At 36.6% G+C, this 14,271-nt stretch overlaps 1 protein-coding gene and 3 long non-coding RNA genes across 4 annotated transcripts; all 4 read right to left on the reverse strand.

Moving 5' to 3' along the window:
* Nucleotides 1-1,900: 1,900 nt before the first annotated feature.
* LOC135947138 (uncharacterized) lies at nucleotides 1,901-2,741 on the reverse strand. Its single transcript, XR_010575586.1, has 3 exons — nucleotides 2,610-2,741; nucleotides 2,226-2,554; nucleotides 1,901-2,173 (listed from the first exon to the last, which is right to left on the reverse strand). It is a non-coding gene; the product is annotated as an uncharacterized LOC135947138 (long non-coding RNA).
* A 3,428-nt stretch (nucleotides 2,742-6,169) lies between these two features.
* Nucleotides 6,170-6,740, reverse strand: LOC135948226 (uncharacterized). The gene is made up of 3 exons (XR_010575788.1): nucleotides 6,662-6,740; nucleotides 6,426-6,580; nucleotides 6,170-6,372 (listed from the first exon to the last, which is right to left on the reverse strand). It is a non-coding gene; the product is annotated as an uncharacterized LOC135948226 (long non-coding RNA).
* A 4,369-nt stretch (nucleotides 6,741-11,109) lies between these two features.
* LOC135942773 (uncharacterized) lies at nucleotides 11,110-11,476 on the reverse strand. The gene is made up of 2 exons (XR_010575126.1): nucleotides 11,272-11,476; nucleotides 11,110-11,210 (listed from the first exon to the last, which is right to left on the reverse strand). It is a non-coding gene; the product is annotated as an uncharacterized LOC135942773 (long non-coding RNA).
* A 68-nt stretch (nucleotides 11,477-11,544) lies between these two features.
* LOC135934788 (uncharacterized) lies at nucleotides 11,545-12,899 on the reverse strand. Its single transcript, XM_065476774.1, has 6 exons — nucleotides 12,885-12,899; nucleotides 12,672-12,830; nucleotides 12,397-12,605; nucleotides 11,810-12,343; nucleotides 11,728-11,743; nucleotides 11,545-11,597 (listed from the first exon to the last, which is right to left on the reverse strand). The coding sequence occupies exons 1-6, from the start codon at nucleotides 12,892-12,894 to the stop codon at nucleotides 11,545-11,547; spliced, it is 981 nt and encodes a 326-aa protein (XP_065332846.1). The 5' UTR covers nucleotides 12,895-12,899.
* Between the last annotated feature and the right edge of the window lie 1,372 nt (nucleotides 12,900-14,271).

Genomic DNA, 14,271 nt, shown 5'->3' on the forward strand with positions numbered 1-14,271 from the left:
AAAGAGAACCAACGTAAACGCGTGTTTTAAAACGCTTTCATGATTGTGAAGAGCTTTTACCGAAAATTAAAATTTTAAGAGAGTATACCCTTGTTCCAGCACCGCTTCACAGGACACAAATTTTATGGAACAAGCAAAATTGGATGCGGCAAAACCTCGGCAAATTCTTGTTGTAAATGCATAAACCAATCGCTAAGGTTTCACTTGAGTCCTGAAATTAAGAATAGAGAAGTGGTTGCCAAATTAGCACGCTTTTCAATTAACTGGGACTGTTTCCCTACTCAAAACTGCACATTTTGGAAAAAAACAGGTGAAATTTATAAATTCGAAGTCATTTTTTGACTATGATATGAAATTTTAGACCAATTTAATTGTTATTTGTTTCCAAAAATTCTGATCTTTTTAAATTTTCGTGCCTTGCCCGTTAAAAACATCAAATTTGGTACTTCAAATATTCGACTCAATTATAACGCTTGTGGAATTGACACATCAAAGAACCACAGTGGAAAAAAGTTTTGAACTCTTTTTGACATATTAGCCTCAGCGAGTAGTATGCAGTGTGTGTTTACGCTTCTAATTTGTGTTTTTGCTGCGCCGCCAGCGTTGAAACGTGTGTTTACCAACAACACAGCATCGCGCGCGTGTAACGTCTTTTTTATCGCCGTGTCTGCGCTCGTTCGTTCGTCTGTATCGTCCGCAAACATATTTCGCAGGCGCGCGCCTTTTATTTGAGCACTCGGAAGCAGCTGCTGCTGCCGCGGTGGCGTCGGCAACGCTACCTGTGGCGCTGATTTGCATAATAAATATCGATTTAGACATTATCGTTTCGTAAATTATTCCACGCCGCTTCCCTGTCCCGGTAAGCACCCAATTTATGGCGAAGAATGCAACCTAATTTCGGCCGGTGGTTTTCTATATTGCCTTATTAAAAATCGATCAAAGTTTTTTCATTATAGCTGCAAAAAATATGTCCAAAAGATGGAATCGGAGTTCTTGTTATGCCAAAAATCTTCATGACTTATCCTTTAGTGAAAAGTAATAAAACACCAACATTTTTGGGGTTTGATTTTAAGACGATCGTTTTTATTTTTCTGAGCTCTTCTAATCACCATGGAAACATCGAGTGAGCGCTAAATATTTAATTTAAAATTATTGGAATGAAAATAATGACTGGAAAATGTGCACAAGAAGAGTATTCCATATGATTTAAAACCTTTTTTGGTGGATTTTATTTAGTCAGATTTAAATGCAAAAAAAGTTTACTTTGCTATTAAAGGTCAGTTTTATTTCAGTTTATAATCGATTAAAACATCCCATTGAATATTTTGTTCTTGGAAAAGGGCTCAAAAAGCTTGAAATACCCATAAGTAAAAAAAAATCCATGAATTATGTTGAAAAAAATGAAAGTGTAAGTTCCAAAAGTATATTTAATGCCCTAAAAATCTAAAATTTTACTTAAAATTGTCCACGTAACCATGTAATTTTATTTTCCACAACAGATAATCCGAAAGAAAGACAACTAATTTTATTAAGATTGTTTAATCGAACGTGAAAACGACATGGGACCAAGGGACAGAGAAAATCAGCGATAAAATCATTCTTTGAAAAATTCTGACCAATAAGGCTTGAGAATTTAAAAAAATCAAGTTTTGAGGAACAAAATTAAAGAATGAAAAAACTGCCCTTGTCATTTTGTTGTCTTGAAAAATCATGCGTCCGATTTCTTCACTACGGCCTGTATTCTTCCAGGAGCAATGCTAGGTCAGGATGGCCTAGTTTCTTGATTGTTTCCAGTGTAAAAAGGTTTTCAGGGTCAGAGGTTCGTATCAGGACAGGAGCGATATTCATACTGGTAGGAAATTCGCTAACTGCTATTGACGAGAAGTTAAATTTGACATCTACCAACTTTGGCAGGTACGCGGATGCGTCTTTCGTGAAGCATTTCAACGCTTTAAGAAATGCAATGAAATTATCGTCTATGCGTTCGCTTTGGTAGTGATTTGAATCACTCGCGAAGAGCTCGAAATGGAAAGTCGTCAACTCTCTCAGAATTCTCTTCCTGGCAACCAAATAGGACGCCTTTCTCAAATCTCTTGCCTTGAAAAACTTGCTCGCCATGAATAACTTCTCCAGTTTCGTCGCCACGGAGAGAACTTTGGACAAATGGGTGTATCTAAAATTATAAAATGAATATTTTAAGATTTTTTCTTCAATAATTTAGATACCTGCATGGTTGCCATTCAAGCTCTTTTAATGAAGGGAAAGGTTTCATATTTTTCGAGCAGCCAAATACCATTTGCACGTTTCTCAAGCAGAGTTTTTCTAGTTGTGGACAAGAGTCGGCAATGGTTTTGAAGTCCACATTCAACCCGCATTCGTACAAATTTCGAGACAGGATGAGAGTTTGCAATTTTTTCCCAACGATGACTAAAAATCTATTCAAATATTCCGATGATGGAATAAATTCCAAATGCAGGCCTTTGATTTTCGAGAACTTTCCAACGTCTTCGTTGTCCGTATTCCCATCCTCCTCGAGCAAGTCCAAAAAGTGAACCTGAAATTTTTATTAAACGAATAAAAGAACTGAGGCTCCATTAATTTTTCAATACCTTTAGATGCGTGACGTTGGGGAAATTCCTGTGCGATTTCAAATTTTGATACGTTGCGCAGAGGTGCTGCAAGGCCGATTCAGTTGGTGGAAAATTGACGATTGATGGCACACAGACGCATTTCCTCCCATCAAAATAATCTCGAATGACCTCAAGATCTGGCAGGCACTTTAAGCACATCCGGTAAAGAACGTCACCAAAATTCGAACAGGCAGCTCGGCAAGTGCAATGGACGTCTTGAAATAAAAACACCCTCAAGAGACCAAAGGTGCGTTTGAATTCGTGAATATTGCGTCCGACAAGGAAACAACAGCAGAATGGAAAGGAAACGTCCACGTGTCTCAAGTTTCTCAGCTTCTGGCATATTTCCATCAGGCTAGTGTAGCTTATTGAGGCCAGTTCGAGTTTGCGCAGCATTTCCAGTTTGAATATTGCTTTCAGAATGTTCTGGCTGGAGCCCTCGAAACCAAGCATGTTTCTCGTCTGCATTACTGCCAGTGATCGAAGATTTGGAGCTTCGCTAACGATCTTGTTCATTATCTAAGGAAAATTTAATTGATAAAATCGTCAGAATTTTCTTTGAAATTGATTTAAAACCTCAGGAAGCCATTCATGGACCCATTCTTCCGAGCAAAATTGAAGGAAGTTGTCGAGTTTGAGGGAATGCGTTCCAAGATTCTCCTCAAAGCTCAGCAAAAGTACAAAAGCCTCCAATACTTTTTGAAAAGTCATTTTATGTCCAGTGACTAGCACCGGACACTTCAGGTCCATTAGTGTTTGCAGCACTTCCCGGCGCATTGGAGATGCTAGATCAAAAGGCGCTGGTTAACATTTAATTCGAACTGAATTGCGTCAAACTTACATAAATTCCTGAGGCTCTTTCCAATTTTCCCTTCTGGATCGATGATATCTTTGATGATACTTTGAATAGCGAGTTTCTGCAAACTTGTGCGCTTTTTAAGGCAATCCAGCCTTAATCTCGTCAATATCAGTCTCTCACTACCCTCCATTTTTTAATCTTCAATGAAGTAACAATAATTTAATATGCACAAATAGCGTACTTTCGATTTTTTATAATAATTAATTTTCCAGGTTGTGATGATATAAACTCACCTCTGGTTGCAGCTGCAACGCCTAGAATACCAGATGCGAGTTTTGTATGAGGCAAAGCATGCATGGAGAAAAGAGGAAATTCCATAAATCTTTGCATGAGATAAGCCATGCAAATTATTTGAATCATCTTCAACAGTTATTCCTAGAAGAATTCCGTTTTCCTTAATTTATTTACCCCCTCAAATCACATTTCTCAACAAAATAATTCCTTAAGTACTGTAAAAATTCCCCTGATTTGACTGTGCATAGCACGAAAACCCCTATATATATTATTTTTGTTACATTTCCCTTCAGCTGACCCCAGGTCCAGTAGTGTCGAAATAAAATATTATTCTGATTTAGTAGTGTGAAATTTGTATTTTATAGTAAACATCATGTAGCAGCTGCCACCACAGCTGAAAAAGCATCTACATGAAATTGCACAATTCTGATCTTTCTTGTTCTGTTGTAAAAATGTATAATCAGACTAATAAAGAGCCACGCCGCATCAGGAATTTTGAGTCCGGAAGCAGAGTTGAATGGAATTCGAGTTCAAAAATTTACAATAATGTCATTTTCTGTGTGAATCCAATCGACTCCCATTCTTTCCTCTACAAACAGCAAGACGTCAACGTTTGAAATGAAAGTTCACGGACTAAACAAAAATCAGCCCGGAATCTAATACAATTTGTAAGCTTTTAAAAATTTTGCCAGGTGTGCTAATGCGAGGGGTCTCAGGGTATCGATTTCTTTGGAGGATTGGTTGAAACGAGTATTGATCCTTTGGAATATAACAGTGCTAAATTTGTTTTTCACAGCTACCGACAAAGGCATAAATTCGACATCAACCAATTTAGGGAGGTGCACTGAAGCTTTTTTCGTGAAGTCACTGATGGCCTGTAAAAATTTCTTAGTGTTGCTTTCTACTATTTGTTCATGGTAGTGTCCAAAAGGATAAGACTTGTCCATAAAAATCTCAAAATGAAATGTGGTGAGTTCTCTAAGAATCTTCTTTCTGGTAATCAAGGTGTTTACTCTTCCTAGGTCGGCCACGTTGAAATAGCTGCTTCGTAGCACCAATTTCTCCAAATTTGTGGCCGCCGAGAGGATGTTTGATAGAAAAGCATTTCCCGATCTGCAATTTAAATGGATTTAATTCAAATTGGTGGAATTTAAATTTGAAATATGTACCTTATCGGCTCCCATTCAAATTCTTTTAATGAGGGGTAAGGCGTTTCAAATGGTGTGACATCATCGACGATTTTTCGCATGTTAAACAAGCGGAGCTTCTCTAGACGAGGGCATGAGTCGAAAATGGCGCTGAATTTCAAATCTACATCGTTTCCAGTAAGGCTTGATAGAATTAGAGTGTGCAAACTTGCTCCATATTGTTTCAGGAATCGATTCATGAGTGACAGTTTCGGCATTCGTTCCAAATGCAAGCTCTCTATTTTTCTAAAGTGCATCATCGCCTCAATTTGGTCGTTGCTGTTCTCGTCATGTAACTCCGGGCAGATCTAAAATTATTAAATCACATTTATTTACAAGTGTTAATAAAGCAGGACGCATTGTAAATAAAAAAAACATGTTTTTTCAGAAGCTAAATTTTTGAACATAAGAATGACGTTGGAATTTTTGGAGTCCATGCACTGTAGTGGATTAATAAAAGTGACATTTTCACTGCTCGGTATAAAAATAATCAAATTTGCTTCGATTTAAACAGTGATTTCTGAGGCTGCTTGTCGTTTTTGCTTTTAAAATCCAAACAATCGGCCAGGATAAAAAAATCAGGACCACTGACGACATTTTGATTTTCAGATTTTTAGCTGATATTTTTATTTACATCCATATAAAGATAATATATTATACCTTCAGGTTTGTGACGTCAGGAAATGTTGAAGTCCAATCTCGAACGGCGGGACGCGTGTACAAGTGCTTCAGTGCTGAGGTTCCGGTTGGAAAATTAATAACAGTTCGCCATTTGTAAACCGTACTCTCAGCATAGTTCCTGACGACCTCGAGATTGGGCAAATGCTCAATGCACAGGGTACAAAGATGGTCCTCAAACGTCAAAGAATCAGGCAAACAGGTGCAAATGGCATCACCACGGAAAAGGAAAACTTTCAAGAGGCCAAAGGTGCTGACAAATTCGTCCAGGTTGTCTCCGATATTTTGGCAAGGTGAGGGTGTGGAGACGTCAAGGTGCTCTAGTTTTCTGAGACTATTGCAGATCATCATCACGTCTTGGTAGAAGACTGGGCTCAGTTCAAGTTTGGTCAGATTTTTTAGCTGGCAAATTGACGCCAGTACTGGTTTCTCTATGCAAATCTGTCCGAAAGCCATCTCCGCTCTTGCTCTCAGGGATTGGAGATCTGGAGCGTGACGTACAATATCCTCCAAGCGCTGTTTAATTATTTGTGATTTTTAAAAAATTTAATATTGAATTAATTTATGTTAAATACCTTTTGTAGAAAACTATCCGTTAAATATATTGGGCAAAATGTCAGCAGGTTGTCTAGATTTAGACTATGAGTCCCAATTGTCTCGCCTTTGCTCAGTAAAAGCGGAAATGCATGCTTTAGATATCTGCAAAACTCAAGATTCTCACTTTCGCTATTCTTGCACTTCAGATTTGTTAAAGTTTGCAACACATCTCGACGCACAGGAGGAGCTGTAATATTGAATATTTTTAGTCGATAAATCAGTACGCTGCATGTATCTTACACAAATCTGCCAGATTTCTGCTTTCGTATCCAATGTAATGCTTTAGATTGTTTACGATGTATTGTGACGTTATTTCTTTCAAACTAACACGTCTCTTGAGGTTTTTTAGCCTAGTTCTAGTCAGATGCAAGTTTTTAGCGTTTTCCATAGTTGCCCTAAACAGATTATTACTTGTAGATTAGATCAGGGTTTTAAGAATTGAATTCATTCAAGCAGATAACAATTTTTTACTATACCTGATGTGTTGTGATGACGACATATAGGTAAATTAAATACCCAAAGAAGTGGCCGAAATGAAGCACCTGCTGCCTGCTCTGCCTGAAGTGACTCTATAAATATGAATTCACCAAATAATGAAATGCGTTCAGGAAGATTATTGGAATTCGTGACATTCATGAAAGACATTTTCTGCATCGCTTGGATTGAGTCCGTCAGAGGTGGCAGCATATCAACATTTTATTCTATCGTGTTGTTTTTTAAGATACTTAAATTTGAACTATTTATTAACTATTAAAAATATAACTATATATGAATTTTGGAGGTTCCCGGTAGGAAAGTATTGAAGGTTTTTGTTTTAAAAGTAATGACGTGTATAGCTTCAATTATTCAATATTAAAATATTCAACCGAAAAATTCCCTGTTTCAGAAAATGAATTATAATTTTTATTCTCTCATTGTCTAAAAACTCTTTACGTGTAACAGGAAAATGGCTCGTAAATATTTTTTTAGAAAAAGTGGAATAGTGCAGCTCTAATTTTAAAATATCTGACAAATAACGCGGAAATGCTCTTGATTATTCCTTGTGAATTTTGAAAATGCCAGGCAATTCCCTCGCAGTAGAAGATAGCATATTTATGTTCTCTTGGAAGAAAATGTCTGGCATTTCAATTCGTCAAGCCCAAACTTGATAAATAATTCTGTACGCATTGCAAAGAAATGGAGACTGTGCCGCAACACAGAGTTTTTGCGCGGGTTGCATACCAGTCCAGTGCCTTTAACTACAAACGATACAAACAGTAAAACGTACAGTAAAATAAGATCCCTATAAACACACAGTAAAATTAAAATATTTTTCCGACCAACAGTTTTGTAGGCCATCTTATCTGATCTTCTGCTTGATAGTGATGGTATTTTTAAAAATGGAAAGATCTTATTCTATTTTTGGATTTGTTTATTTCACGATCACGCAGTCTATAAAATGCAAAAAACAGTGTAGGCAGTACACCTATATTTTTATGTCATTTTTGAAGCTTCTTACATGCAGCATCTAACTAAAGGAAATAATCCCAATTTTAATCTATGAATTGTGAGTGCTGCCAAAATTCTTCGAGAAAATGTACTAGGTCTGGATGGCCTAGTTGCGTGACGGTGTGCGGTGTTTTTTGGTTTTCAGGGTCCACATTTCTTATCAAAACAGGTGGAAGGTTCAAAACAACACCAGCAGGATTTTTCAATAAGATTGATGAGAAGCGGAGCTGGACATCAACCAGCTTGGGGAGAAACGCTGAAGCTCTTTTTATGAATAACTTCAAAGCTTTCAAGAAATGGTTGAACGGACCGTTTACGATTTCGAAGTAATGTCCATAGGGATGCAATTCAAAATTAATTGTTACAAGCTCCTTGAGAATTTTCTTTTGCCTGAACAACCGTGACACTTTCTTCAGATCAATTGCTTTAAAGCATCTTGTTTTCATGTAAAGCCTTTCCAGATTTGGAACTGCTGGCAGGATTTTGGAAAGACGCGCATAGGCATTCCTTAATTAATATGTGAATAAGTTTTAGGTTTAAATTGTGAATAATTGAGTTTACCTGTTTGGCTGCCAGTCTAATTCTCTCAAGGAAGGGAAGGACTGCATTGATTCGTTTTTCAGGCTCACATTTTTCAAGCAAAGCTTTTCTAATTTCGGACAAGACTGGAAGAGAGTTTCCAATTCCAAACTAATATGGCTTTCACGAGACAAGTTCAAAATGAGGGTGTCTAACTTTTCACCATAGTGAACCAAAAATTTCTGCATGATATCCTTTGTCGGAAAGCGTTCTAAATTCAAGCCTACAATTTTTGGAAACTGCAACATTGCTTCTAGTTGTTTCTCCGTAATCACATCAAAAAAGTGAACCTGCAATCAAATTCTTGTTAAAAAAATTACAATTTCAACCGTTGATTGAGTACCTTTAAATGAGTGACATTGGGGAACGTTGTGCTCCATTCGCGTTCTTCAGCAGGTGTGCTGAGATGCTGCAAGGAGGAAATTTGAGATGGAAAATGGACGATCCATTGACAGTTGCAGCGTTCAGTGTCGAAGTATTCGCCGGCAACCTCCAGATTCGGCAGATATTGAATGCACAAAAAGCGAAGGTGCAATTCAAAATTTGAAAACATGACAGTGCTGCAATAATATGACGAACTTGAAGCAAAGCAGAACACTTTCAAATGCGAAAAGCTTCTCCTGAATTCGTCGATGTCGTTTTCGATGCGGAAATGGAAAGAGTCCGTCATAAAAGTGACTGTAACGTGCCTCAAATTTTTTAGCTTCTTGCATATATACGCCAGGTTTTTGTAGCGGATTTTATTCAGTTCGAGTTTTTGAAGCATTTCAAGTTTGTTCAAATTTTTGAAGATGTGTCTGTTTACTCGTAAGAGTAGAGACCAATCTGGATGATTCAAAGATAATGACCGAAGATTTGGTGCTCCGTTAAAAATCATTTTCACGATCTGAAAGTATGAGTTCCTAATTAAATATGAAGGATTATTAGATTTATTTTACCTTCTGGATCTTATTATAAGCTATATCTACTGGGAGGAATGATAAATAGCCATCTAGTTCAAGAGAATGTGTCCCAGTATTCTCCTCGGGGCATAGTAACAGTTCCAAAGCACGTGTTATTCTATCAAAATCTATTTTAAAGGGACTCTTAAGGCTCATTACTGCTTGCAACACTTCCTGGCGCATTGGTGGGGCTAATTTGAAAAAATTGAAATTTACAAGTTGCCTGGACAAAATCATACTCACACAGATTCCTTAGATTTTCAACTTGCCCTCCCGACCAGTTGGCGATATTTTTTACGATCACTTTTATTGCAAGCTCCTTCAAAGTCACGATCCTCTTGAGTTTATTCAGCCTAATCCTTGTCAACGACAGCCTCGAATCATTCTCCATTTTCTTCTAAAACAATTGGTTGAATTAAATGAATGGAAAAATATGTATAAAATTGAAACATCGACCTACCCACCTACCTTGTAAAAATTGTGAAAAGCTCTAGGAAATGTGCGAGAATAGAGGAAGAATAAGTTTTAGATAAATATTGGTTGCTCAAAAGGTGGGGGATCGGCTGGTCTGGCTGGAAGAGGGAAAACATTAGAGAAAATTCCTGAAATTGTACATTCTCTAAATATTCAAGCAATTTATCCCTATACATATTTCTACAATGAAACACACACATGTGTGTAGTAAACTTATGCATTCTTAATATTTCATAGATGTACAGCATGGCTTCAACTAATTTTTATTTGATTTTCATTTAAACCAAATCCAATTGATGAAAGAGCATTAGGAAAAATATCAAAAAGTGAGCAGTTAAAATATTGAAAAAAATATAATTAATTTTACAACACAAATATATTTTTATATCAAGTCTAAAAATGAAAACTGTGCCTACCATTGTTTATAGAAACACATTAAATTTATTTGTCTGTGAAAGAGTTGAAAAAAGAAGCACAAACAAGTAAGACACTATTATAAAATAATACTGAGAAATTGAAGAATGGCAGCATGAAATCAAAGCCTTGACGGGATGTAGAATTTATCTTTCATAATGCAGGAGCCAAATTAAGAGAAAATAGTGTGCAGAAATGTATCTTAATTGCAAAGAAATATTAACAACAGCTTTATCAAAACTTTTTAAAACTAATTTTATTGATTTTTAACTCTTCTGCTACCACAGTTGTCACAGGAACGAATATCAAGAAAAATAAAACAGCGTGTTTTATTGATTTATTTATTTAGGAGCAAATCGGTCCAATAGGAGCCGCGTTTATTTAAATAATTTTACTAATTTTTACAAATCTGGCATCAAATGAAAATAAAATTTCATTTTTATGTCACATTGGTATTTGTTGCTTATAGTTAAAAAGCAAGCGGATCTAATTAATAATTTAAAATAAGTTATTTATGATATACATATTCATTTTGTTTATAATTTACGTGAGAATAATTTAATTGAAAAGCTACTTAAATATTTTACCAGTACTTTTCGTACCTTATAATATATAGTATGTAAAAGGTTCATTCGGCGTATTCATCGATTGACCTGAAGAAATAAATTATTTAAAGTCAACCAATTTATACTCTGAAATAAACTCAGATAATTTACGACAGCCTAGCTGTGTCAGTGTTTCTAATTCTAGCAAATAGCCACGTGAGGTCTGGAGAAAGCACTTACAAGAATTTTCGACTTTTCGAGTCACAATGCGTGTTCCGGGCATGACTTCAACGTCAACTAAATTAGGGATCACCACAGAAGCATTTCTGATCAGGCTGCCCAAAGCTACAAAAAGCTTGATCCAATCTTCATCAATCTGCTCTTCCTCAGTTTGTTGATACGGATAAGAATTATTGCTTAGCATGTGGAAATGAAATGTGGTGAGATTTTTGAGGATTCTCTTATTGGCCACCAGTTTGGACACTTCTTCCATGTCAGTGACGTTGAAGTACCTGCCTTTCAATACCAACTTCTCCAGGTTGGTTGCTGCTGAGAGAATTTTTGAAAGACAAGCATTTCCAGAACTGCAACAATCGAAATAAAACATTAAAAATGAGATCATACGTTAAAGTTTTAAAGTTTCACCTTGTTGGTTTCCATTCCAATTCCTTCAAAGAGGGGTATGGATTTGCAAATGGTATGGCGTCATCGGTGACTTTGGGAATTTTAACCAAACGAAGCGTCTCCAGATTGGGGCACGAAGCAAAAATGGTTTTAAATTCCAAGACGGTAATGTTTCTTGGAAGTTTTGACAAAATGAGCGTGTGCAAATTAGCCCCGTAGGTATTTAAAAATCTTGTCAGACTCGTAAATTGTTCCAGCTGCAGGCTCTTTATTTTCTTAAAGTGCATCATGGCCTCAATTTGTTTCTTCACAAGATCGGGATTGGCCAATTTTAACGTCTCCTGGATCTGCAAAACGATATTTGTATATTTTATTATATTAATTCACAGTTAGTAAGCCAATGATTTTTTTACTGTCAGCATATTAAGAGAAATGATTTTTAGTTAAGAATGAACAGTTTTGAAATCGCAAACAAACCAAAAATTAATATAAACTGTTTGCGCCATTTTTTATGTGACGGCTTTGAACACAAATGGAGAATATAATACAAAATATTTACCTTCAGATGAGTGACGTCAGGGAATTTGGAGCTCCAATCATATTCAGAGGGAATAGTGCTCAAGTGCTTAAGCGCCGAGGTGAGTCTCGGAAAATTCAAAATATTCTGGCTCTTGCACATGGCATTATCAGCATATTCTCTGACGACTTCAATATTTGGCAAATATTTGACGCACAGACCGTAGAGGTGGTCTTCAAAAGTTGAATAATGGGGTGAGCAGGAACAAGCTCCAATGGCGCGGAAAAGGAAAACTTTCAGCAGGCTAAAGGAGCTGTAAAATTTGTTGAGGTCCCCTTCCAAGCCTTCGCATGTGGACACGATGGTGACATCAATATGCGTCAGCTGCCGCAGCGTCGAGCAGATTTTTATCACGTCTGAATAGTAGACTGAACACAATTCCAGCTTGTTGAGCATTTTCATCTGGCAAATACTAGCCACTCCGCTATCTTCCAGAGCAACCACACCCAATGGCACTTCCGTTCTCAAAGTCAGGCTTTCTAGCTGTTCAGCGTAGCGAACAAGCCAATCCAAGAGCTATAAACATTAATTTATTTTATTTGAAAATATTCAGAAGACTTAAATCATACCATCAGGCGATGTATTTTCAACAGGTGTTTGGGGCAAAATGCGAATAAGTTGTCTAATATGACTTCTTTCGTCGCAATATCTTCCTCTGAGCTCAGCAAATTTTTAAAAACGACAGTTCGCTGTGTGTGTCGAATCAAGTTCTCTTTATTATCATCCCACCCCTTCAGATCCATCAATGCTTTCAAGTATTTGACTCGTTTTTCAGGATCTGCATGAGAATCAGAATAAATTATAAATTCTCCGTTTAATGGTATCGAGACCAAAAGAGATTTACCCAGGTTTTTTAGACGACTTCCTCGGACGAATTGTGGGATATTCTCGACGAAATCCTTGACCTCGGTATCTTCCGTCTGAGCACGAAGAGCTCTAAGCCTATTTTGTGTCTGCTCCAAACCTGGATTTGGCAGCGTTACTCCCATTGGGTATGTCCATGCTGAAAAATAAGATTAATTATATTTAAGAAAATTATTTGTCATTGAACTCTTACCTTGAGTCATTTTGATGCTTTTACTTGGCGCTTGAAGCTGACGAACGAGATTTAAAAAAATGTCACAGAGGACGAAAGTGACGTTCCGATCGCTCGGGTGTGTGGCCAGATGCTATATGAGAGTTACACGCAGCAAAAGAGGAAGAAGGATGCCCGAATTTCTCGAATGTGTAGAATAGCAAATGCATCGCATTTCCTTGATCAGCGACAGATATATTCGATGAATTTACGGCATTTGCAGGAATGTATTGCTCCTGGATGCATTTTTTTTGAATAATTTTCACGGAATGTGTCCCTTTAAAAATCATGTTTAAATTTTGTAATCAGATTAATTAAATGCTATCTTACCAAAAATTGTGTTTCTATAATTTTTTCATTTTAAAATTATTCTGTTTGATGGGTTTTTATGGTTTTTCCTTAAGAAGTCGATTTTAGGCAGTTTCTAAGTCGTGGTATTCATGGCATAAGTTTATTTCGAACAACTACGTTTCATATTTTTACCTTGGGAATACGCATTTTTACCATTTCTTAGATGTTTTATTTTCTTGCAGCGTTTATTGCTAGTGTATTTTTCATAAGAGAAACATTTAAACTGCAACAATCTGATACTTTAAATTATACAAAAATTACCTTTAAGATTTGCTCTGGTGGCCTTCCATATAATTTGAAAATTTGTTCTTTTCTATTGCTAAGATAATTAATAAATTTGGCTCAGCCGGAATATTTTTTTCAGCCCCAACAACAAAATGCACAGATTTCAAATTTGCAGTAATCATCAAATTAAAAAAGTTAGTTAAAAATGACTCAAAATTTTATATTTCCAAAAACCTCACAGAAGCCAATTTTTTTCGTTTTTGTAATGATTTTTGCAATTTTCTCGTGAGATAGTTTTGTTAAGTTTATAATCGTTGTATATGACTAAACAATACGTCAATTCATTTGACTGATCTGCGACGGTTGAAAGCTCAAATATTTTTTTATTGCCTAAAATCCATTTTTTATTTTTATTTTTTTAAGCTACCCGCGTATTGTTTGAAAAAATCTGCAGATAAATAAATCAGTTTGACTGCATTAGTCTGCTAATCCACAGGCTCGTGTTTGTCAGCAGGAGGAAAAAGAGGAAAATAGCCCTGAGCAGCCTTTTTCATCCGCCACGCTAACAAAATCACAAGAATGAATCTGGGCGAATATTTGTGTGTGTATTTTTTGTTATATTAACGGCCTGCGGCTGCATCGCGGAAGTAATCTGCGCGTGTCGCCGGCCAGCCGATGATAATCAAGCAAATTGAATTTGGCGCGGATCAGTGAACCCTTTTCGTACACCGCTTTCGCTCTCTTTCCCCGTTAGACGAATTTATAGGTTTCGTGCGTTATTTATCCTCTGGAT

The sequence above is a fragment of the Cloeon dipterum genome, chromosome 1, assembly GCF_949628265.1.
Source record: "Cloeon dipterum chromosome 1, ieCloDipt1.1, whole genome shotgun sequence".
Classification (NCBI taxonomy): Eukaryota; Metazoa; Arthropoda; class Insecta; order Ephemeroptera; family Baetidae; genus Cloeon; species Cloeon dipterum.